Genomic DNA, 27,037 nt, shown 5'->3' with positions numbered 1-27,037 from the left:
TGGTGCAGCCACTGTGGAAAAGAGTATGAAGATACCTCAAACAGTTAAAAATGGATTTGCCTTTTGACTCAGTGATCCCACTTCTGGGAATAGAGCCAAAGGAACTCAAAACACTAATTTAAAAGAATATAAGCACCCCTTTGTTCATTGCAGTGTTATTTACAATCACCAGGATATGGAAGCAGCCCAAGTTTCCATGAGTACAGGAATGGATAAAACAACTGTGGGACATTTACACAATGGAATTCTACTTGGCCATGAGAAAGAAGAAAATTTTACCTTTCGCAATAGTATGGATAGACCTAGAGAACATTATGCTAACTGAATTAAGTGAGTCAGAGAAAGACAAATATCATATGATTTCACTCATATGTGGAATGTAACAAACAAACTGAACTAACAAGCAAAACAGAAACTAATTTATAGATGGAGAACAGATGACAACTAGTTGCGGAGGGATTTGGGGTGAGGGGATTGAGTAAAAAGGAAAAAGGACACATGGACATGGACAATAGTGTGGTGATTGCTGGGGGGAGTGTTTATAAGGGGACTAAATGGGAATGGAAAAATTATAATAAAGAGTATATATTTAAAAATAAATATTATGGGAAAAGTTTAAAAAATAGAATTACTGTATATATTACTGAAGCCAAGGCTGTCATGAGAGAATAATGTAATTTGCATTATTAACCCAATAATACACTATCATTTTGGCAAAAAGGCCTTTTTTTTCTTAGAAGTAGACAGAATAGTGAAAGTTAAGATAGTTTTAAAAAAGGAGACTTGTTTTTTGCTATGCAGTTTACTAGCAATCTTACCTGGAATATTTAACTGAATATCTTTCTGCTTTTCTCTACTCTCACCTGTCTCCTTTGTAGTTCCTTGGTTACCATAAAAGTATCCACTACACTGAGTATTTCTCATTGCTGAAATGATATAATATTATCAGAAACACTACCAGATATAAAGCACTCATTCAATTAAAATAAATGCAAAGCAATCCACTACTTTTTTACCTTAATATTTCTGTCTACCTTGGTTGAAAATATGTGTTCTTTGGCAGGTTAAAGTATGTGAGATGATGGTTGGATGTTATTTATATTCTCCATCTTTTTGTTAGGTGACATTATATCTTAAATGAAAAAAAGTGTTTAGCATCTTAAATATGTGTTTACTTCTACATACTAACATTTAAACTAGAGCTTCAATATTCATTATCCAGAACTTAAATGAGTGTTTTCCAGTTAATACACCAATCACAATAATAAAGACACAATAATTTTGTTATGGCAGAAAGCTACACTACTCTTCCAGGCTCAAAGGCCAAAGGACTGAGTAAAATGATCCCCCCCGGCATCCGGCACTGTCTTTAGAGACATGATGAAGGACACTGAATGACTCTTAGAAGAGAGTCCTCAAGGAAGACCAGGACCAGCACAAAGGCAACTTCATGGAGTTCAAAGCCATGACATGGGAATCTGGCATACGAGGAGACAACATGGAAAAGTGGAAAAGCCTTGACCTAAATTTCAGCTCTGTAGCCCTTACTTGCTTGAGTAGGTTATTTGGCCTCTGACCTTCAGCCTGTTTCGGTGAAATGGAGCTACAGCCCCTGCCTTAGGGTCCTTGTGAGGGTTCAGTAAGATGATGGAGGTGAAGACCCTGGCACAGGGTGTGGAACATACAAGGATCTTAGTAAAGGTGAGCTTGGGTTGTTATTACTATAGGAGTGCTGTTGACCTTGAGGGATCAATCACTGTGTCCACTATTTCACTGTGTTCTTTGTTGTCCAAAATGCGGGTTAAGCAGTAGTCTTAGCACCAAGCCTGCCACATGCAGCATGTACAATAATTATGACAGAACATTATTTCTATTGTGTTGACATGCATGGCCATGCAATGACAAAGGTCCAGAGGTTAATAATGGCTAATAATTCTTGAATGCAGCCTCTGGCTACCAAGTCCCATCCTACAAGATGCCTTTTCCAGTAGGTTATGTGACAACTCAGCTATACTTGTATTTTTGTTGAAGAAAAATGTGGTGGCAGTTGAGTAGCTCTGCTCTATAGAAAGCTGTTTCTTTTGAACAAGAGTATCAGAGGTGTCTGGCCTTAACTTTAAAGAGAGGGGCTCAGTGGCAGCAACAAAGAAAATGACCCTGGATGCTACTCTTAACATTTCCCTTTCCTTACTTAGGCATTTGATGTAGCATTTCCTTAAATTTTTCCATAAGTTCTTTCTCTACTAATGCTTGCAACAGGACCCTGTCAAAGTATGGAATGATTACAACTAGACTTTTGAATGCAGCATTCACCATGAAGCCAAGTAAATTCCAGAGGTGTCAGAAAGTCTAAGCTAATGATGCTTAACTTATTAAGGTCCTGTCAACAAGGTAGAGCAACATGCCATGATTTGTTGATAACTTTCAAGCAAAGGCAAAATTCCCAAACATAATTTTCTCATTTTATTCTCATCCCCACCTCCATCAGGAAAAATGAGTTGAATTATTACAAAAGCTGGCTGGTGATGCTCTAAAAAATCTCACCTTAGTATCACGTTTTAGAGTGGGCAGAGCTGGGAGATTATCAGGTACTTAGATGGAGGACATAGCTACAAATTTTCAGGGTTTTTTTTCCTTTCAAAATGTGTATAAAGGAACATGGGACTGAGAGAAAAGGAGAGATACTTGCTCTTTCAACAACTGTCTCTATTCCTTGCCTGGGCTGAGCTTCAGTGAAATAGATGGTGAGATACCTTACAGTGGATATGTGTTCAGCCACACACACACAAAAAAAAAGATTGGAGGGCCAGTATATTTCATTTAGTACCCTGAGTTTCATTTCCTACATCACATATTGGGATCACTAAGAGCATGCAGTCAGTGGGTAGGCAGACTGTTACTAGTTACATAGTCCTCTCAAGTCAATTTAAACCTCTGAACCTGTTTTCTCCTGTGTGAAAAGGGGATAACCATGCCTGCCCAGCAGGGTAGAACTAAACGTTTAATGAGTTGATGTATAAAAAGCTTTTAGGTGTTTATTGTGAGGCTCCAGATAAAAATTTTTTTAACCTCTTAGCACATGAAAGTTACAGAGGAAGAGATTATAAGCATGAGTCTGCTCAGATTCTAGGATAATCACCAGCTTCATTTGCTTCCCAATTGGACTGGAGAGTGAATTTATAATACTGTTTATTTAATGCTTGAGTGCAAAGAATTTGGTCTGTCTTTCAATATTAAATGTGCTAATACACATAATGGTACTCAATATGTTAGCTGATATTATTCTTACTGTTGTTATTACTTACCAATCTGGAGAAACACCATGACATACAGAAAAGAGAAAATGGGGAAGCAAGGGGATTTTTCCCTCTTGATTGTGACTACTGAAGTCAGTATTGCTCAACACTTTGTATAAGTTTTTATTTGTTCATTTAATTTAAAGGTTTTTTTAAAATATTTTATTTATTTATTTTTCGAGAGAGGGGAAGGGAAGGAGAAAGAGTGGGAGAGAAATATCAATGTATGGTTGCCTCTTATGTGTCCCCTGCTGGGAACTGGCCTGCAACCCAGGCATGTGCCCTGACTGGGAATCGAACCGCGATACTCTGGTTCGCAGGCCCGCACTCAATCCACTGAGCTACGCCAGCCAGGGCTAATTTAAAGATTTTTAATTTATTTATATTTAGAGGGGAAAGGAAGGAGAGAGGGAGAGAAATATTAATGTATGGTTGCCTCTCATGCGTCCCCTGCTGGGAACTGGCCTGCAACCCAGGCATGTGCCCTGACTGGGAATCAAACCGCAATCCTTTGGTTTGCAGGCCTGAGCTCAATCCACTGAGCTACACCAGCCAGGGCTGTATAAGTTTTTATATTTTCTTCGTTCCTTCATTGACCTCTGAACCAACAATTTTTCTAATGGCTACTAGTTTGTTTTTTCCTTTGTATGACTGCTAGACTCTCCGAAGCATCCCAAACCACCTGGCTATCAGTTTTCCAAGATTCCTGATTAAGCACTGGTATGCATATATCACAGGTATCCTTAACTCTCACCTCCATAAGGCTGGGGAGACACAAGACTCACCTGATTGCCTGGATTTTAGTGGAGGATAGCTGTGTCTATTGAGAAGTGATGCGGTTATTGGCATGGGAATCCTGGCATTACAATGAGTAAGGGACACCTAGCCTAGTGATTCTCATTCTAGGAAGTGGGCTACAATGTCAGATTGGAAACACGACTTCTCAAGACATATTTCTACACTCCAGCAGCTCTGTTTGGCTTCACTAAGAAAGAATAACATCTGCAAGAGCAGCTGTTCCTTTAGTGGATATCAGCATTTAAAGGTTAAACAATCATTTGTTTAAACAGTAGGAAACTACACAACCAGGCTAGACTTTGCCAGAGTCAAGGCTAGGTGCAGAAGAAACTACCAAGGCATGTAAAGAAGTGTCAGGTAAGAATGAAAATGAATAATTCTGTCAGTATTTAAAAAGTGGCTTCAAACTATTGTGTTTCTAGGGGCTTAGAACTGTATCACAAGTGTCTTAAGGGCTGCTGGGGGCTACCAGGAGCTGTGTGTGTGTGTGTGTGTGTGTGTGTGTGTGTGTGTGTGTGTGTGTCACAGGCATCCTCCCCCCAACTCCAGAGAGGGGAGGAAAGGAAACTGAGAGCCTTCTACCCCTACTCCAGTTGGACTGGGGTGGGAATGCAGTCTTCAAGTGCCTCAGTGGGTTATGTGAGGGAGGGCTAAACTGAGGCCTGACCACTTGCAGTAAAGGAAGAATACTACTATAAAGCCAAGAATAAATTTTTATGATTGTTTTGAGAAAAACAACTCAAAACAAAACCAAAGTTTTCCCCAAATACAATACTCCCCCATTGGTCCCTTGAATAAAATATCAAGCTTACCTTAATATATTGTACAACACGCTCATTTACATTCACTTTGTAAGTTTTTAAACCCAGCTCCTTAGATAACCTTAAGATCCTGTTCTGGGTGGGTCCAACATAAGCCCCGCCAACATCTACATAATCAACATGTTCATTCTGTAGAAAGAGAAAAAGTGTTAAAAAGACTTTAGTTAAAACTTGAAAAAGAAGGTTGTCTTATAGTAAAACATTTACTTTTTACAACTTAAGTGTGCCTTACATCTCTCTGATAAAATGCAACTGAAAAGATCAACCCTTTCTACTCCACTCAAGAACTGGGCACAACTCCATATGACATTCATTACCAAGCAACTCCATTTGCATAGTTATTGGTGAGGCTATTCCAACAACAGTATACATAAAAAATAAAAAACACTTGCCCTGGCTGGTGTGGCTCACTGGATTGAGCACTGGCCTGTGAACCAAAAGGCCCCTAGTTCAATTCCCAGTCAGGGCACATATCTGGGCTGTGGGCCAGGTCCCCAGTGGGGAACATGTGGGAGGCAACCACACATTGATGTTTCTCTCCCTCTCTTTCTCCCTCCCTTCCCCTCTCTAAAAATAAATAAAATCTTTTTTAAAAAGGAATAAAGAACACTGTAGTACATCCTGCCAATCTAGAATCATTTTAAAGCACTTAGGTTATTTTCTATGCTTTTCTTTGGGCTTGCTGCTGCAGGATCCACCTAGGAATTTCTTATGACTAATTCTAAGTTTTCCAACAGATGAAATCTCAAACCAGCCAACACTGATGGGCTACTGATCTGATTTTAAAACATAGGAAAGAATGCATCATAGAAAAAGAGTATGAAAACATATTAAAAAGATTCATATACCTAACAAATTCGTTTGTAAATATGCAAGCCTTTGTCCTTAAACCAAAGTTTACTTTCCCCCTCTTAAATGCAGTTCTACATTTTCCAAGCTTTTTTTATTAATACATTCCCCAATAAATTGATCAATAAATTAAATACTGGTGAGTTATAATTCCTCCATGTGTTTGTAATAACTTTTTACAGGTCTGTTTCTACTTTGTTGTTTATACCAGTTCTCATTCATGTTGCCTCCTCTTGTTTGCCTGATTATTTTATATTTCATGCCATTTGTTGAATCTGAAAACTGGAAATAATTTTAATCCTAGGAGGATACTATCTTTCTCAGAGAAAATTTATGTCTGCTTCTGCCCAGCACCTGGGTTCACTAACAATACCTGATAACTTTATTGCATTTTCTGTGCCTGGATGATGTGAAGTTGGGTTGAATGTACTCATGGCCTAGTCCTTTCGCAATTTGCCCTTAGTGCTAGGACAGAATTGAACCCAAAGCATGAGCAGTTTGCCAACAGTTCTCTCCACACACACATACTTTTGTGAACTTTGGGCTTGACCTTTAGTTGTCCTAGCTTTGTAAAAGTTTTGAAAGTACTATTCAGCCTCTTACTTGCTTCTTCAGTGGTCAGCAAAGCCCTCCCTCCCCAATGCACCAGTGAGAAGTAAAGTAGGTCAATCTTTCCATTACAGGTGTTCTAGAAGGGTTGGTACAATGTAACTAACCTGTTATTTCCAGAATATTGTCTAGTATTATTCAACCTCAGCTTCCTGGAGTAGCCTGACCTCATATTATCTTTCTATTGTAGGATATGCTTTGCTAACATATTGTTTAAGATTTTTGCATCTATGTTCATAAATGAGATTGAGATCATCCCATGATTCTCCTTTCTTCTACAGCCCTTGTCTGTTTTTTTCTGCATTAGAGTATTGCTAGTCTCATAAGTTAATTATCATACTTTCTTCTGTTCTCTAGAAGAGTTCGTCTATAAATTGAATGAACTCTTCTTTGAACATTAGGTAGGACACTAAGCGTAGATAGCTGTAGAGCTATAGAGCTATCTAGGCTTAGCATTTTCATTATGGGAAAATAATATACAGATTCAATTTATTTTGAGGCAGAAGCACTGCTCATATTTTTTATGTCTTTTTAACTCAGTGTTAATTTCAATAAATTATACTTTTCTTATAAGATACACATTTCATGTATGCTTCAAAATATGACTGGTAGGGAGTGCGGTGGAGACTCAAGAGAGCTGGCTGGGTGTCTACAGGCAGCAGTGCCAGAGGCATAATTAAGCGACCAGTTAGATCCCCCTAAGAAGAATGGGGTCTAAACCCTAAGTAAGATTCTCAGCCTAAAGCACCAGGGCCCAAAAAGGACACAGATAATAACCAAAAGCAAAAAGTGGCAGGGCCGTAGAGACAGACAGCTGGAGATGCAAGAGGGGTTTAAAGGGGCAACACAAATTTTCATTTGCAGCCATTTACACTGGGCTCTGGCAAAAGCAGGGGCAGAGTGGCCTGAGGAGAGACTAAGGACTGAAGTTTGGGGGAGAGAACTGAGAGAATAGACACCAGGGTCCTGGTACAGAGTTATACCCCATGCTGCAGCAGCCAGTGTGTTCAGGCAGACCACTCCCCTCCAAGACGCAGCATCCTGAGGGGAAACAATAGCCTTGACCCCTGGAGGGTATATGCCCTGCTCTGGTGGTGCTTAAGTGTGACTGCCGAGTGCAGAGGGACCAGATTAAGAACCAAAGAAGGTAGCCAGAGATGGTAGATCCCTGGAAAAGGGGAGGGGCAGAGTGCACTAGAAATGTTTGAGAAAAGACTAGGGTTGGAGGCCCTGGAGAGGGAACTGAGAGTAGCTGCTGGATCCCAGTGCTGAGCCAATACCCACATGCAGCAACCTTCCTGCTCAGGCAGACCACTCTCCTCAGAGCAGCAGCAGCCTGAGGGGAAACAATAGCACCCACCCCAGGAGGGATTCAGCTCTGCCCTAAGTTGCTTAAACTTGACTGCTGAGGGTAGAGTGACTGACATGTTGTCCCTCAGTCTTTAGGGTCTTGATTTCAACCTCATTACACAACCTTCTACTATTAGAAGCAATTATGGTATTATTCAATTCAGTTTCTTATTAAATCCCATTTCTTTTCCTGCTTTTAAAGCTCCCTTTTTTCTATTCGTTCGAAATCTTTCAAATGTTAGATTCTAGTTTCCAAACATGTCAGAGTTCCTTTCTTATACACCTGAGGGAACTTATAATATCATGATCAATACACAATAGTTCCTGTATAGTGTTGCCTTATATAAATTACGCAGCATGAAAAAGCAGCCTGGGGCAATAACATATTAGATCTCTCATTTCCCTTATACAAATAAATTTATTCTTAACTGAAGATCTGCAACCATGCCTGATGTTCTTATTTAATAACCAAAAGGTTTTAGAGATAAGAAAAGTAAGACTAAAGGACAACTTAATAATTATCTCAAAAATGAAGAAATATTTCCAGAAAATGACAGAACAATCATATCTGATAAGGTTGTACAGGCAGAATATGCAATCTTTCTTTTTAACTATAAACATGACTTCAATTAGAATTTGAGTTGGAAGGGAACTTCAAGTACATTTAAATTAAATCTCACTGCTCAGATGAGAAAAATAAGATGTAAAAGAACTAACTAATAAGACTTACCCAAGGTAACATAGTGTGTCAAGCCAATACAGGGGCCAGAATCCCAGTCTCCTCACTCCCACACCAATAGCTTCCCAGTGGACTATATCTGAGGAAGTACTAAGAAATTCTCCAGATACAACTATTCTAAATATACATTAATTTAAAGCAAGTAAATAAACAAATAAATATATATTATAGAGGAGCATTTAGAGGTAGTATTCCCTTGCAAAATACAGATTCAGCTTCAGCAGGTCTGAGACAGGTTCTGAGATTCTGCATTTCTATCAAGCTCCAAGGTGTTTCTGAAGCTAGGGTCCTATAGGGCACTTTGAAAACCAAGGTTGTAGAGCAGTCTTAGAGTGGAACAGAGTGAAAATGGGCCCATTGTATACCCCTGTATGTCTAAAAATGTAGAAAGCAAATGACAGAGGGGAGTATAGCATAGTGTGGCTGAAACAGCTGGTATAATATCTTAGTTTAGATGTTGCTCTTTGGCTATTCCATATCTAATCAAATTCTCTTTCCCATGCCTGCTTTTATTATGCATCCTGAAAATGGTAAATACTTGCTTTCCCAAGCTCCTTAGCAGCTAAGGGTAGCTAAGTACCCCAACTCTGATCAATAGGACTCAAGCAAATGTCTGCTGGGGTCTTGGGGTAAAGGAAAAACTTAGCGGCAGGTAACTTGGCTATCTCTTCATGCTCTTTCCTGCCTTAAATGAGGACTTGATGCTCAGAGATGCAGCATCCATCTTGTTACCATTGGCAATAAGCCAACATAAAAAGAATGAGGAGAAAGACTAAAAGAGCATAATCTTGATGACAGCTGAACCCCTGCACTAACTAGCCTGAACTACCTACCACCAGACTTCTTCTTATGTAAAATAACTGAATGTTTGTATTGCTTAAGCCATTCTTATTATCATGATGTAAGCCATTCTATACTAAGTCTGACATATCTTCTGTTTTTTAAGATTTTATTTATTTATCTTTAGAGGGAAGGAGAGAGGGAGAGAAACATCAATGTATGGTTGCCTTTCATGCATCCCCTGCTGGGAACTGGCCTGTAGGGAACAGCCTGCAACCCAGGCTTGTGCCCTGACTGGGAATCGAACTGCGATCCTCTGGTTTGCAGACCTGTGCTTAATCCACCAGCCAGGGCCTGACATATCTTCTAATTACATAGGTGCTTCCTTTCCTTCTAGTCACTTCAACAATTTAGTTTTGTCCTTACAGCCAATCCCCAGCCTTTAATACTCTATTTGTGTGCTCTAACAAAGAGTCTTATAAATTACTTATAACTGGCAAACACAAGGGTCTTTTCAGTTTTCATCATTTATCAAATGCTGATGGTATTTGACTACCTAGCATACCTTCCTCTTTCCTGTACTGATTTGCATGTCACTGTTCTGATATGGTCCTCCTGTGTCTCTGCTACCCTTAAATCTGCATGCTCCCCAAACTTCCATTTTTGGCCCTACTTCCTTCCTACCTTATGTCATCTATCTGTATACTTTCATTTGCTGCCACAGATTCAAACACCAGCATCTATTTCCTTGAATAGTAGTAATTGATATTTAGTGTTCATTTTTCCAGAAGGGTGATATGATTCCAAGTACAGGCAAACCTTGGAGAGATAGCGGGTTTGGTTCCAGACCACAGCAATAAAGCAAATATCCAATAAAGAGACTAACACAATTTTTTAGTCTTAGTGCATATAAAAGTTATGTTTATGCTACAATATAGTCTATTAAGTGTGTAATAGCATTGTGTCTAAAAAATGTACAATCTGTAATTTAAAATACTATATTGCTAAAAAATGCTAACCATCATCTGAGCCTTCAGCAAGTCATAAACATTTTGCTGGTGGAGATTGTCATCTTCAATTCGTAATTTAAAAAATGCAATGTCTGCAAGGCACAAATAAAACAAGGTATGCTGTACAAAAAGCAGTGATGTAGTGAAAACTGGGTTTCTTGTCATGTCTAGCTGACTCTACCTGATCAAAGTCTCTCTGGCAGCAGCACACCATTAAGGGAACAAAGACCAAGGAAAAAGTTATGCAAAAATATGCTACATTTGTTTCTTCTTACTGCAGCTACACTTCTTTTAAGTTTTGTATCCTTGGATAAATAAACGAGGAACCTATACTAAGTGCACTTGTGTCATGGGTATATAGTTACTTTGAGTCAGGTCAAATTGTAACCCCACCCTGAGACACTACATCCTCTATTTAAGTCTCTGGTATAGAAATGTTGACATTGTGCTAAAGTTATTTGTTCACATTTGTGTTCTTCATTAGAATGTAAGCTCCTGAAGGTCAGAGACCATCACACTTTTGGTGAGTGCTTATTGAAAAAAAGGGACACTTATTTGATGGAGTAGTTTAGGGTTATGGAGGACAAATGGCTTTACTGCATGAACTTTTGGAATCCCTTCTAGCCCTGTATCTTCCATTGATCCTGCTTCTAGTTTGTGTGAGATATTATATATAAGTATTTAAATTACTTACTCTGACAGTGTATGTTCTACCTCCAACTCTGTCCCGGGCTTCTAAAACCAAAACACTAACTTCAAGTTCAGCTAACAATTTAGCTGCAGATAATCCTAAAAGGAAAAAAAAAAGAGAAAAAAAAATCAAGGAACGCATTAACATTTAAACATGAAATATCCAAGATTTAATCAGATCTACACATAAAATTAATGCAGGGTATCATACAAAATCCATTGATTTTTCTGTCTTTTTAATATATTCTGACTGCATTGTGATTAATTTTATAATCCATCATATATTATACGTTATATATAAAATATAAAATATAAACATACAATATATTGTTACATACAATTATATAATATAATGTATTACATAATATATATTACCCATTATACTTTTATTATCTATCAAAAGGGTGGTTTAACAAAGTATAATCATTTTTTTAAATACATATTTTATAGTTCAAAAATAATCAAATCACATTTAGGAGAACTTGGTGTACTTTTAATTAGTCTATTGTGCACCTCTTCCAGAAATTCTGATTGTATAAACAGAAGAGTAAGTTTTCCTGGAAACTCCCCTGGCTACATCTCAGTATATCTGCTTTTCTCAACTTAACATTCCCTTATAATCACTTCCTATGATGTAATACTTGTATTACATGCTTGCCAGATCATGACTTCCCCACTCCATTTAAAGTTACCAAAGGTAGATACTATGCTATATACTTGATTCATTCACTTAAAGCTGACAACACATTTTCACTTGTAAATAATAACTTTCATTAAAGTTTGATTTTTAAACCAGTATACGAAGACCAGAAAAGTGGAGAAAATGTTGTGAATTAACATTATATCAAAGGTGCATGCTATTGACATAACTTATAATTGATGTTAATCTTGACCAACTGGCTGAGTTATTGTTTGCCAGGTTTCTCTACTGTAAAAGCTACCCCCACCTTCCATGCTATACTCTTTGAATAGAAGTCTATGCACAACCTACACTTGAGAAGATACAAAGAACAGACTGATGGTTGCAAGAAGGGTTGGGGGCGCTGGGTGAAGAAAGTAAAGGGATTAAAAACTACAAGTTGGTAGCCACAAAATAGTACCAGGGATATAAAATACAGCAGAGGAAATATAGTCAATAATATTGTAATAACTATGTATGGTGCTAAGTAGGGACTGGAAATATTGGGGGACTGCTTTGTAAAGTATCTGATTATCTAATCACTATATTACATATCTGAAACCTAATACAAAATAATAATGAATATAAACTGTAATGAAAAATAAAAATAAAAAAAAGAATTGGTGAGTTATGTCCCAGTTCCTTGAGGATGAGGTATGGACATAAATTACTTTGAATTCTGCTGCTCAGGAGATTTGTCTCCCTTCTCCCATTTATTTATGTGTTTAGTAATGTATTTATATCACTATGGACTCACAAATAGATATAATCTAATATCACATTGTTTCTTTTGTTGCTCAAATTCTTCCACCTTTGGTCACTGGGAATTGTTTCAATTGCCTCTTGTGTCTCTTTGACATGCTCCCATCTTTTTATATATATGTGTCTGTGTAATTCCTTAATTTCTGGCATTATAAAATGTTCTAGCCTCATCTTGTCTTTCTCTGCTCTGATCCTAGAACCAGCTATTTCCCCCACGAGCCTTTGTTCCTTTTATTAGAAACCAAGATCTGGGCTCTAGTTGTGCCCCATTGTTACTTGGGGTGTCACTGGTTCTAGACCCACTTGGCTCACAGAGTAAGAAAATATATGTGTGTACACACTTATTTTTAAATATACATTTTTTACTTATAATGGTATTTTATACTTAGTTTTCTTTATACTCCTATTACAAAAAATATGAAGCAGACTACAGAGATAAATATACTTCAAGGAGAAAAAATCATTAGTTAGAACATTAGCGTGAAAGACGAAAAAGAATGAAAAAGATTAGTAAACTGATACAAATGATACCTAAACAGGTATAATAGTGGTAGAGGAGATAAACTATTCTAAGTGATTTTTAAATCTGGTAATTTGATAGGTCACTCCTAATGGTATATATCTTAAAAATGAACCAAAAAAACCTGCCAACATTTTGTTCAGTAACCATTTCATTGGTACTAGTACTGGTATTGTCATTTTGCGGTTATTATATATGTGGTATAGGATAAAGAATCTGACTACACTCAAAATGCAAAAACCATAAAATAGGAAAATAGCAAATCATAGCAAGGCAAATTTTTAATAATTTTGCAATTTAAGTGTTTTAAATAGGGATGATAACTTTAAAACAATACAAGTCCTCTCCTGATTTCTCTCTCTTCAATCACTTGAATTTTACAGAAACCAAAATAAAGTAGGTTAATGGATTTATTAGGGAGGTTTAAAATAAAGCAACTCTACTAAAAGCACACCTCATTTGAGAGTTCAGGCAATGGTAGTCCTAATTATTACATCAGCAGAGCCTGGGTGAGAGTAGGCAGCCACCATTTTGAGGTTGCCATGGCAACCTCGAACCAAGTTCCAACTTCTTAAAGGCACTGCCTATGAAAACTGTATTCCCACAGATTCTGCACTGCTTCCAGCACCCTGAGATGGCTATTCTTCCCATAGCAATGGTACGGTAAATGATTTAACCCACATAGTGTACCCCAAAAAGGATTTAACATCTGCAATGGCGCTGGCTGTGAGGCTCAGTTGATTGGAGCGTTGTCCCATAAACTGAATGAGTGGACACAGATTTAATTCTCATTCAGGGTATACACCTAAGCTGGGGGTTTTATCCCTGGTCAGGGCACATACAGGAGGCAGCTGATCAATGTTTCTCTTTCACATCAATGTTTCTCTCCCTTTCCCTCTCCTTCATTTCCTCTCTCACTAAAATAAATAAGCATGTCCTTCAGTGAAAATAAAATAAAAAAAACCTCAAGACACATCATAATTGAATTACACAAGATTAACGATAAGTAGAGAATCTTAAAAGCAGCAAGAGAAAAGGAGACAATTACCTACAAAGGAGTTCTCATAAGACCATCAGCTGATTTCTCAAAAGAAATCTTGCAGGCCAGAAGGGCTGGAAAGAAGTATTAAAGGTCATGAAAGTCAAGGACCTATATCCAAGATTGCTCTATCCAGCAAAGCTATCATTTAGAATGGAAGGGCAGATAGTGTTTCTCAGACAAGGTCAAGTTAAAGGAGTTCATCATTACCAAGCCCGCATTATATGAAATGTTAAAGGGACTTATCTAAGAAAAGGAATGTGATAAAAAATATGAACAGTAAAATGACAATAAATTCACAACTATCAACAACCGAACCTTAAAAAAAAAAACAAATGAAGCAAACAACTAGAACAGGAACAGAATCACAGAAATGGAGATCACATGGAGGGTTATAAGCAAGGAGGGGGAGAATGGGGGAAAAAGTACAGGGAGTAAGTAGCATGAATGGTGGGTACAAAATACAGAGGAAATTTAAGAATAATATAGGAAATGCAGCGGTTCGATTCCCAGTCAGGGCACATGCCTGGGTTGCAGGCTGGTTCTCTGCAGGCCAGTTCCCAGCAGGGGACGCACTAAATGCAGCCATACATTGATGTTTCTCTCCCTCTCTCCTTCCCTTCCCCTCTAAAGATAAATAAAAAATAAATCTTAAAAAAAAAAAAAGAAATGGAGCCCTGGTTGGTGTAGCTCAGTGGATTGAGCGCGGGCCTGCGAACCAGAGGATTGCGGTTCAATTCCCAGTCAGGCCACATTCGTGGGTTGCAGGCCAGTTCCCAGCAGGGGATGCACCAGAAGCAACCATACATTGATATTTCTCTCCCTCTCTCCTTCCCTTCCCCTCTAAAGATAAATAAATAATAAAATCTTAAAAAAAGAGAAATGGAGAAGCCAAAGAACATCTATGTGTGACCCATGGACATGAACTAAGGGGGCAGATGTTGGTGGGAGGGGGTGCAGGGTGGAGGGGGATAATGGGGAAAAATGGGACAGCTGTAATAGTATAATCAATAAATAAACTTTAAAAAACATCTTCAATAAAGATTTCAAAGAAATAGTCCTTTGCTTCTTGAGATATAAATCTCAAGTATCTTGTCACTGTAGAACCTTGCTTCACACTTATTTTTGCCTTTACCTTGCCAAAGGTCTTTCCTTTACCTTACCTTAAAGCACATTCACAATGCTCTATTTCAGAAAAACAGAAATTGGTCCATTTCACTCATGCCACCCTTTCCAATTAAATTTCTGGTTTTCTCTTTTTTCTTTTCTTTCCTTTCTTCTCTCTCTCCCTCTCTCTCTCTTTCTTTCTTTGTTGTTCAAGTACAGTTGTCTCCATTTCCACCCCACCACTCCCCACAACCCCAGCCACCCCCACTCTCCACCCTTGATCCTACCTCTCTTTGGTTTTTTCCATGTGTCCTTTATAGTTGTTTCTGAAAATCTTTCCCCCTTTCCCCCCATTATACCCTTCCACCTCCCCTCTGGTTACTGTCAGTTTGTTTTTAATTTGGTTTTCCTTATATAACAAATTATCTAGTTTCTCCACTTCCTCACTAGAACAAACCTTGAAGTATAGTGTATTCTTTGGAAAAAAAAAGTCCAGTGACCCTATCATCAATATAGATGAGTGATATAATAATCTGATCCTGTTATCCTGTTTTTTCTTAGCACACATTGCCACCTGGCACATTAGAAATATTAAAACTCAGCAGATTCTAAATACTACTAGTACATTTTCTGGTCTTTGAACCAGCATTGAACTTTTTAGCAAAAAGCAACAGAGAATATAACATGCATATACAGTTGTTTGGTACATACAACCATTTGTATCATCTATCATCTATCTATTTATCTATCTATCCATCCGTCAAACCATTTATCTATTCATATATTCATCTGTATATTCTGCTTTTTTTCAGAAACAATTCTCTGCTTTTGAAACTGCTAAATCTTCTAACCCTTTTGATAAGCTCAAAGACAGTGTTGTCTCAAATTATAAAGAGATAAAAACTAACAAATAACTTTAATTTGTCCTGAATTGGATAGACTGGTTGTCTAGACAGCCCAAATTTCTTTGATTATTGTTCAGCATTCATCTTCACTTTAGATAAATGGATCTCACCCAAGTTAAGGAATGCAATTATCCCTTAATTCATTTTTCATCCTATTCTTTCATTGAAGTTTAAAATACACCAAGGGCACACCACACTCCTGTCCTCGGATTTTGCACACTAAGATGCACTGTGGTTTAAAGTAGTAGTTTCCATAATATTTTATGGAACACTAGTCCTCAAGATGTTCCAGGGAAAGTATCAATGTTCATGGAAGTTGGGATATCTCATGCTATTTCTCCTTCTGGGAAATGTATTATGTGCACTGGCATATTAAAGGCCCTGACAAGTCCTATAGTAAAGGCACCTGTTTAACTCAACATTTCTCTACCCTCTGCCTGAAAAAAGAAAAAACCTCAAAACACATTTTGGGAGAGCTTATTCATATCTTAAAATATTGTTCAAATATTTACAGTAATAAACTATCTTAGACAAGGTCCCAGGTGAACAATGCCTAGAGCACAAGCTTGAAGTAATGAAATAAAGCTTTAATGTAGCTATGGCTTATGCTCTGCTGACTCTTTTAGTTCTTTTCATGTATTCTTAAAAGTGACATGCTTCTTCAACTTTGACATTTGTCACCACCTAGGAATGTGTATAGTATACATCACACTACATTTTTAAAGTTAATTTTCTATTATTCAGTGAAGTGGTCTCTGGCCAACAAAAATCTTATATAACTGCATACTTGGATTCTTGGATTGAATACTCTGAAGACAATAAAAAGTATCATCAGACATCAGCTCATAGTGAAGTTTTAAAAGCAATATTCCTGAATCAGGAAAACAGAAAAAATCATAATTTTTGCTCAAGATATATAGTGACCACTTAAGAAATACTTATTAAATGAATGGACAAATAAATGCAAGATAAAGGGTTTTGATTTAAGCCACAGGTCACAGTGAACTCATTTAACCTGGAAATGCTTACCTAAAAGGTCATCTTCATTACATTTCAGATTTTATCCAAAATCCACAGCATATCTGTCAAGTACTATATCATCCATGAAATCATTTCCCTATCACTCATTTCTTGTTCCCTTTTCTGTGTCACCACTGAACCTCTGAACCAATCTCAAGCACCGAGAGCACTTCAGGCTCATAGTTATAACCCTTACTACGTATACAGGGTCTTGTGCCTCACATGGTTGCTGGAGACAGAAATGAACTGACAGATAAAGTAGATAACTTAACCCTTTCATTTGGGTCTGAATTTTGTCAAATGCTTCAGTGATCAATGATCTTTATGAGTTATTACACATGCATATTAAATCAGAAGTGTGTGTAATAATGCACTGCATAATGACATTTTAATCAGTGGCAGATGGCATATATGATGGTGGTATATTATATAGTCTAGGTGTGTAGTGGGCTGTATCATCCAGGTTGGTGGAAATACATTCCATGATGTTTGCACAACAATAGACTTGCCCAATGGTGCATTTCTCAGAACATAACCACCATCAATCATTAAGTGGCGCATGACAGTATTTAACAACAATGGCTTCACTTTACTATGTAGGATCTGTAAATACCAGTCTTAGAAAACTACTAAAAAAATTACACCTACCACCGCAGACTTTCATTTTCTTCACCAATGTTCTCTCCACAGATTATTTATTTTTATTTATTTTTTTAGAGTTTTTATTTCATTCATTTTTAGAGACAGGGGAAGGGAGGGAGAAAAAAAGAGAGAAAAACATCAATGTGTGGTTGTCTCTCACACACCCCCTCCTCACTGGGGACCTGGCCCACAACCCAGGCATGTGCCCTGACTGGGAATTGAACCAGCGACCCTTTGGTTTGCTGGCCATCACTCAATCCACTGAGCCACACCAGCCAGGGCTCCACAGATTATTTATTTTCAAGCCATGTCAGGCTCACTGTTCTATTTATCATGGTATTCATGTGGAAAATGCAGGTGCCTTGTAGCTCAGCCAGGATGTCTTGACTTTTTATCATTGCCTATTTATACATTCATTACTAGTAACTATTTAATGACCTAATAAATCCTTTAAATTCTTATGTATCACCAGTTTTGTGACATCTCAGTATAAGTCCAAAATATATACACTACAGGGGCAGTGACACTAAAAAGATTTCCATAATATCAGATGTTGGCTTGTTGCAGAAAAAAAGTCTATCATATAAATATACATATTATTGGTGAAAAGGTCTAATAGCTTTCATCAGATATCCAAAGGGACATTTGATCCAAAAGGTTAAGAACCACTTACCTAAACTATTCAAACAATTACTATGTACTATCTTGCACATACTAGGAACAACTTTTCAAGAAAGAAATAAATGATTTATATAAAGGTCATTTGACATAATAGAATACCCCATATTTTTAATTTAAATGTTCATGAATCAGTAACATTACATGTAATATATTCTAAAGTATAAATTACTGTGTAACAATAGTCACTACTAGGTTTTAGACCATCAAGTCTCAAAGTAAAGCAACAATAAGGTTTACTACAGTTCTATGAATGACCTTATAGAGCAAGCCCAGGGTGGCAGGGTATAGAAGGAACACTATCCTAATAGTCAATATTTTAGGGGCCAAAAGTCAAGTTATGCCATTAGGAATTGTGTGGCACATGGTAATCCACTTGATTCTTGGAATCTCAGTTTTAGTACTTTTGAACTTTCACAGGCTGCAATTCTGTGGCCTTGAACATAAATTAACTCTCAAAGCTAATCTGTTTTTTTTTATGTTTTTATGGACACTCTGACCTAATCAATTGATTAAATATTGCTACAAAATGGGTTTTTAATTACTCTGGCCTAGCAATAACTAGAAAAGGGCTTTTAACTAAGGCTCAGAAGAACCACAGGAGAAGTGTGAATGAGAACCTGTAAGAAAGACCCAAATCCTGATTTGTTAGCATAGGATGTCAATATGAGACATGATGCAAACCATTTCCAGAAAACAAAATGGAAGAAAAAAATGTTGAGGAGGAGTCTGAAAGAGAAAGCTGAAGAGACAGACCTTTAAGAAGCTGCCAATTACTACTAAAAAAGATACTGGAAGCTATACACATAGAACTTAACCCAATATCTAATTTTATTAGTTGGCAAAATCATGTTTCAAACATTTTAAGTTGCCCTGATTCAAAATGTTAGACAACATAATGAGGAATACATTATCCAAGGAAAATACAAACTGCTAGTAAAACTATGAAATATTTTTCAAAATAAAAAGATAAAATAGTCCTAATAATCAACTTGTCTCAAACATTACAGCATTTAAAAATGCAAATGAGTCCTGGCTGGTGTAGCTCAGTGGATTGAGTGCGGGTCTGGAAACCAAAAGGTCCCCAGTTTGATTCCCAGTCAGGGCACATGCCTGGGTTGTAGGCCAGGTCCCCAGTGTGGGGCTCATGAGAGGCAACTACATTGATGTTACTCTCCCTCTCTCCTTCCCTTACCCTCTAAAAATAAATAAAATATTTTAAAAATGTAAATGAACTTCCTTTGATTCACTTTGTGCAGTTCTAATAACCCACAATTAAAAATGAGAAATCACCATAATTATGAAATCTATCCATTTAGTATATATGGAAGTATAGACTTGAAGCAAGTGCTAATTGGGTGTCTACACTCTTGCAAACCCCTGCAAGTGATGTAAAACTTATAACTTCAATCTTTCTTGGTATACTTCGTCCAAATACTGGCAAGATTGGTCATATGGAAAATAAGTTTATGTCACACCTGCACAAAGATTTTTATGTCCCAATATTCACCAGTAGCAGGCTTCCACATTCCTTTTCCTCAATAATTTGTCTCTGTGATCCAATTATACTAGAGTTATACTATAATTATATAATTATTATTAAAATAAATTATTATTATGAAATTATAGAAGTAGTTGTTTTAATAATAATACTTACATAATTATTATTGAAATTATTGATTTTAATTATTAAAATGTATTTAATTGCTGTGAAATATATTTTTAAATATATTTTTCATATTAGTTGAGAATTATTTATAGATTCAAATCAATTAGTACTGGCAAAATGCCAAAATTGCCCATTAAATGTAAGACAAACTCTAAAGCTCATTTAACCATGAAGATATCAAAAAATCAGAACCCCCCCCCAAAATATAATTCTTCTATTCTTTGTTCAATATAAAAATAAGTTTATTAAGTAAAAATATTAGTTTATTTTTTAGAAAAAATACAAAATAGGGGCAAAGAAACATCCTAAAAAGCAGAAAGTTAATGCTCAGCCTGCACTGAACTTCAGAGTATCTAAATAACTAAAGCACCAAAAAAAGTGGTATTTTTAATGTAAGCTTTTCTTAACCACTACAAAACCACAAGTATATGCTTCCAAGTCCTGGGTTAACATGTCTAAAATGCCTTTAGCAGAAATGACTTCAGGGCGAAATATTTCAAAAAGGGAAATTGTGGCATGTTGTACACTCAATTGTCAACATTCAAAACACTATCAGTCATTCTTCTTGCACAATAGCTTTTCTGGCTCATGACAGAAAGATTCAATCCCTGCTGATTTTACACAGCATCAAGTTCAGGGAGGCTAGTGCTCTCAATTCTTTTAGTGGAGCTCGGCTCATGGATAGAAAATGTAGGTGAGTTCTCTATTGCTTAGACACTATTCAGAAATATCTTTTAATATATGACACTTGAAATTTCATTTAAAAAATATGGATTTTTTTTAATCAGCAAGGACTATCCCATATTATGACTAAAGTGTTTTTACTGTGCACTCAGTAACCATTCACAGCTTACCAGGCACCAACATCATGGGCAGATGTAGCACACTGGCATGACCTCAATGACCACCAGAATCATATCCCTAGAGCACGGTAGGCAACTATTTTCCTTCCCTGGAGCTCTTGCCATAGGCTTAAATTAAACACTGTTCATGTATGGACCATGGTCTCTTGACTCAGTATCTGTGCTCCTCCAGTCTCTACTGTTTTTTCATCCTCTTATCTCCACCTGTTAAAATTCTACTTACCTTTCCAGGTCCCAGCAGTTTATTTGTATTTATAACATTAATATTTATCTCACTGCATTAATGTCAATTATTTTCCCCACTTCATAACTTCTTATAAGAGGATAAGGTGGGACAGTACTCTCATCTTTTTTTTTCCAGCCTCCCCCGCCCCTTGTTCCCCACCTCCCTCCTCTCTCATCTTTATATATTATATTTCTTTCCTTGTGATCTAGACAGTGCTTGGCATATGGTAGAGGCTCCCAAAAATGCTTGACTAATTCCAGGCACCAGAGCCACCTGTGTTTATAATGAGCTACTTCGAGGGATAGAGCATTGCATTTTTCAAATGTGTTCAAAGCTACAGATAGATAATCACTAAGGAGATGCTCTCGAGAGGATTCAAGTCTTGGGTGATTGGACTAAATAGACTGCCATTTAAAAACCCCTTTTGCCCAAAGACTCTGAAGTACGCATTGTCCCCTGGTGTTTGTTTGTATTTATCTCTCCCTAAAGAGAGCCAATTCACAAATATTCAGTTAAGGGTAGATTTTGAAATCTTATGTCACTAGGTTTCTGCCATTTGTTACCTTTGCATCGATTCACGAGTAAGAACTTGCATCTAAAGTCAGCAATTGACCCGTTATACTTAAAATAACATCAAGGAAGAGAGACAGAAAATAAGTGAAAATTGTTAGATATAGATTATAAACTCTAGAAGATGAAAGAAAAATCAAGGGAGAGCCACACTGATCAAGAAAAGCACCCTTAATCAAGTATTAAATAAGTAAAATGTAAATGGTCAGGGAGAAGAACTTCCATGTTAAGAAAAACAAAAACACTTTATCTGAGAAGCACTTTATCAGATAAAGTGCTTCTCAGAGAAGGTCAAGTTAAAGGAGTTCATCATCACTGAGCCCTTATTATACAAAATGTTAAAGGGACTTATCTAAGAAAAAGAAGATAAAAAACATGAACAGTGAAAGAACAGCAAACTCACAGTTATTAACAACCACACTTAAAACAAAAGCAAACTGAGAGGACAACTAGATCAGGAGTAGAACCATAGAAAAGAAGATCACATGGAGGGTTAGCAACAAGGGGGGGGGGGAATGGTGGGGGAGGGGGTGTGCAGGGTGGAGGGGAATGAAGGGGGAAATAGGACAACTGTAATGGCATAATCAAAAATATATATTTTTTAAAAAGAAAAACAAAAACAGAGAAGAAATGGAAGAACAAAATAAACCTGGTGTAGCAATGAGGACAAGAGAGCAGAGTGATTAAAGCTCAAGTTGGTTTTGGGGATAGTGGAAAATGCTACTTTTCCAAAAATGTGGGGCCAGATAATTGGAGGTGTGGAGGGGAACTTAAAGCACTGGTAATAGACAATTAAGGCCTTGCAGAAGAGTGAAGTGATGAGAGAAGTTTTTAAAAATCATGTCTGGGAGAACATTGCAGGATGGACATGAAAGGAAGTCCAAAATAAAATGTAGCTGCTGGGAAGATGCTCATAGCCTAGTGAGCTGAAAGGGTCAAGTTTCTGTCCTAGGGACAGAAGTGTCACTGGGAATTGAGGAAAGGAGGAGTCCGGGAGGAGCTAGCAGGATCTGTTGACAGGATATAAATGCTATAGAAAACAATGTGTCAAAAATGATGGAAGGTGGTGGTGCCAAGGAGTCCAGGGATTGAAGAAGAGAAGCTGAATCAAAGGGCAAGGAGGCTTTGGTACATGTAACATATGAAGAACAAGACATTCCGGTGTGAAATATACAAGAGCATATATGCTATGTGACAGGAGTTCAGAGGAAGGAAAGGATTCAAACTGGAGACTTAAAAGCTCTCCATAAAGGAAAGCTAAAGTCCTAGAATGAGAAAGACAGGAGGAAAGTGCATAAGAGCTCAAAAGTAATGAACAGCCGAAACCTTGAGGCCATTTCAAAACTAGAATTTCACAAGAATATGGGCACAATGAAAGGAACAGGAGCAATCAGTGTGGGAAAAAACTCAGGATCCAATAGTGTCACAGAAAACATGAAAGGAGTTTTAGAAAGGACTTAATGATAGATGATGGATGACAGACAAGGGTGAGAGCATGTAAAAGATACCATTATGCTACTACAAATGAGCAGGGGTTTTCCCTCTCTCAACTACTGACATAGTATATAAAAATTATTTAACTGGGCCCTGGCCGGTGTGGCTCAGTGGTTGAGAGCCACGAGCCTGTGAATCAAAGGGTCACTGGTTCGATTCCCAGCCTAGGGCACATGCCTGGGTTGTGCCCTAGTCCCCAGTAGGGCCAAATCCCCAATAGGGGGCATGAGAGAGGCAACCACACATAGATGTTTCTCTTCCTCTCTCTCCCTTCCCCCTCTCTAAAAAACAAAATAAATAAAATATTTCAAAATAATGAAATAAAATAATTTATTTGGTGAGTGTGCAGAAAAAGAGATTTTGTGGCTTTGGGATATACTCTGTTTTATGTATCTTAATGGCAAAAAGGAGTTATATTAAGATGTTGCTATTCTGAGTGCAATCAAAGATATACAAAATGAAAGATAATTCTGCTGATAAGGAATTGATTTTTTTTAAAGATTTTATTTATTTATCTTTAGAGGAGAAGGGAAGGAGAGAGGGAGAGAAACATCAATGTATGGTTGCCTTTCATGCATCCCCTGCTGGGAACTGGCCTGCAGGGAACTGGCCTGCAACCCGGGTATGTGCCCTGACTGGGAATCGAACCGCGATTGTCTGGTTCGCAGGCCCGCGCTCAATCCACTGAGCTACACCAGCCAGGGCTAGGAATTGATTTTTGAGGAATGTCATTTAGAATTTGTACTCTTCTGGAAGCTATTTTGTTGTATAATAGGAGTAGTACTGCAGATGATACATATTGGTCATATATTTGAAGTGTGCTGGTAACACAGTAAAATGTACAAGTCCTGCCAAAAGTTATAAGAAATATCCAAAATATTTACAATTGATGGAGGGACTATTAAGTCACTCATGGGATACTGCTAAACACACACAAAATTATGTGTTTGAGTTCTCAAGAACCCTTAGGAAGTAATGCCTTTCTCATTTGCTAATGAAACACCCACTCTGTGTGCAAGGTTCATCCAGAGCCAGACTTGCATCTATGAACCATCTGGGAAGGCACTACAGTCATGAGGCAGTGTTTCTGTTTAGTTTTGCTGTTAAAATCACACAAATCTGATGGATAGAGATAATATGACAGAAAGCCCAGTGTCTTTTTCATTGTCACTGATGTACTGGAAACTGGCTTTTGGAATAGGATTGAACCCCTGTGCAAGAAATTCTCTTTTCTTCCTCCAAACAGAAATAAAAAAATTAATAATTAATAGCAACCATGGACAAATCAAGGTTTTGAGGGGCCTGAAGCTCACAGAATTTGGGCGCTCTCCTTAAGAAAAAATAATGCAAAATTACAAATACAAGATTAAATATGAAGCTGGTTATTTATTTAGAATGAGAACAAAAAGGGACCTGCATTTGTAAGGTCATAAAGCACAAGGGTCATCAGCTGCATGGTAAATCCATGTATGGAAAGGGAGAAAGAACAAGTAATTAGGCAGAGGAAAAATTAAAGACAAAATGCTCCTGAAGAAATATGGGAACACAGAACAAGCAAAATGCAAGAATAATATCCCAGAAAGAACCCTGAATTGTGAAATATGGATAGTATGGACATGGGAGAGGAGACAGTAATCCTAATCAATTTACACAACACGTCATCATATTTATTCTCCAGTGATCAAACATCATATTGCTTTTAGGTTTTTGGAAATATCAGTCCACTTCATTGCAGGCACTTCAGTGAGTAAATTAATGAATAAATTAATGAAAGCAAGGGAAATACTTTTTTTTTTTACTGTCCACCAGGATCTATTTTCCTCTGATGTTCCAACATACACACATGTTTTTGCTGGTGCTGGCTGGAGTTGTCAAAGCAGCAGCTTATGCTCATCATTTCTCTGTAATTAAGACTGTTTATCCTCAACAGGCCAAGTAAAAAACTATGTTCACACAAAATTAATTTGTAAACATGTTCAGAGTCTTCTCAAAAGGATTATACATAAAAATGGCTACTGTGGGGCCCCCCTAATTACTCCCTTCTTGCCTTTCTCCTTCTTTCTAAATCAGATCCTGGAAGTATACTTCAGAAATTATTAACTCCCTCCTGGGTTGTGGACAGATTAGTGTGGGATTCCAGCTAGGACTAAAACACAATTTGTAAATTTCAAACATTTATATTAATCATGATAACATAAGTGACAATTTAATATATCAGTCATGATGAAGTTTCCAGGAAGATCCTGAAAAGCCTCATCTACCACTCCATTGGTCAGCCACAAACCCAAGCCAGGACCAGTGCAACCTAGGCTCACCAGGACATAATTTGGGGCGGGAGGAGGAGGTCTTATTGAAGAACACAACAAGGCATGCCCTAATCTGATCTTGACTCCAGCTTCACATATGGATTCCCTTTGGGCAATAAAATGCCCTACATCTTCCTTTAAGTTATAAAAAAGTGGTGAGGATGTGTTAAAACTAAAAGCCCACCCCTCTCTCTTTTTCTTTTTGTACTGTTCTTTTTTATTGTGGTAACATAAGTTAATAATATTATATGTTTCAGCTTAATTATATTATGTGTTATAATGTTATGTATAAAATATTATATTATAGATAATACTATATGTATATATACCATTATATGTAATATAATTATATTATATATTATAATATAATATAAATATATTATAATAATATTATATTACATATAATATATTATTATACTATAACAATCTTATAATGTCATATTATAATTTGATATCTATATACACTATATTGTGCTCACCACCAAAATTCTAGTTTCCATTTGTCACCGTATATTTGAACCTTTTCCCTTATCAAGTCTTCCTTCTTCATCTTCACTTACATATTTTCTAAGGAAAGGCACTTTAAAAAGAGCAGGACTGGAATAATACTGTTAGTACATAAATACTACATAAATCCACATACTGATGTCGTTTGCTTTTTTAGGGCAAAGGGCTTGAAATCAGTGAAGCAAAGCAGCCAACTCAGGAATTAGAAGTGAGAATCTTAAATAGGAGAAAATCATTTAGACACTTTCCAGCTAGGTGATTTGACTTGAAATGCTCCAGACCTCAGTTTCTCGGTTTTGTAAAATGGAGGCGAATATATTACCCACCTGTCAGGATTGCTGAGGATGGAGAAAATACACATGAAGTGCTAAATATAACTGCACAGCAACAGCTAATTAAATGTTAGTATTTAATAGTAGTAATAAAGTACTGTTCGTGCCTCTCTCAGTTCACACCATCAGCAACACTGGCACAAACCCCATTCCTGCCCCGCCTTGGCCGGGGGAGGAGAAGCTACTGTTGCACTCTCGAATGCAGGAGGGAGACCATCCCCTTCCCCAAACGTCCGGGCGCTACTACAAATCTACTCTCGGGCCACCAGGGCCCCTCCGGCTCCCGCTGTGGTTCACACTTACCTGATATGCCACCGCCTATCACGACTACGTCGAACACGTTGCCCGAAACGCTTGCCTTCTCCCGACTCGCCATGTCTAGGTTGACAGTCTCCCCGGGCGCGAGTGTACAAGTGAGGCTTGCCAAGGGCGTTGCGGACTTTTCTACTGACTCTCCCGGGGAGCTCCGGGGCGGAGCTGATTCTTCCCAGGATTGCCTGGTGGAGCCCCGCCCTGAGGGCGGAGCAGATACTTGTGTTAATACCCCGGGAGAGTCCTGGGGAGAATCCGATCCATCCACCAGCATTTGACCCGTATCTGGTCCTGAGCGTTGGGTGGACATTCGTGCCAATATTAGGGGGGAGTTCACCGATGTAAGAGGTTTTTGTTCGGAACGCAGGAGGAGGCGGGACCCTGAGGGCGGGCCAGGGTCTTGTACCAACCCTCGGGAAGAGTGATAGACCGTGACAGTTTCTTGTATGGAACTCTGTGGGATG

General features: G+C 37.7%; 1 protein-coding gene across 1 annotated transcript in view; it reads right to left on the bottom strand.

The window, feature by feature from the left end:
• MAOA (monoamine oxidase A) overlaps positions 1–26,737 on the bottom strand; it is a 70,780-nt gene extending 44,043 nt beyond the window's left edge. The window contains exons 1-3 of the mRNA XM_037135769.2: positions 26,565–26,737; positions 10,947–11,041; positions 4,907–5,044 (exon numbers count right to left, since the gene is read on the bottom strand). Coding sequence (XP_036991664.2) covers positions 4,907–5,044; positions 10,947–11,041; positions 26,565–26,637 — 306 coding nt within the window. The 5' untranslated portion in view covers positions 26,638–26,737. The remainder of the gene's footprint in view (positions 1–4,906; positions 5,045–10,946; positions 11,042–26,564) is intronic.
• Between the last annotated feature and the right edge of the window lie 300 nt (positions 26,738–27,037).

This window comes from Artibeus jamaicensis, unplaced genomic scaffold (assembly GCF_021234435.1).
Source record: "Artibeus jamaicensis isolate MK-2021 breed Jamaican fruit bat unplaced genomic scaffold, CSHL_Jam_final contig_60, whole genome shotgun sequence".
Classification (NCBI taxonomy): Eukaryota; Metazoa; Chordata; class Mammalia; order Chiroptera; family Phyllostomidae; genus Artibeus; species Artibeus jamaicensis.
The sequence above is the reverse complement of the archived record's forward strand: the minus strand, read 5'-3'. Positions and strand labels throughout refer to the sequence as shown.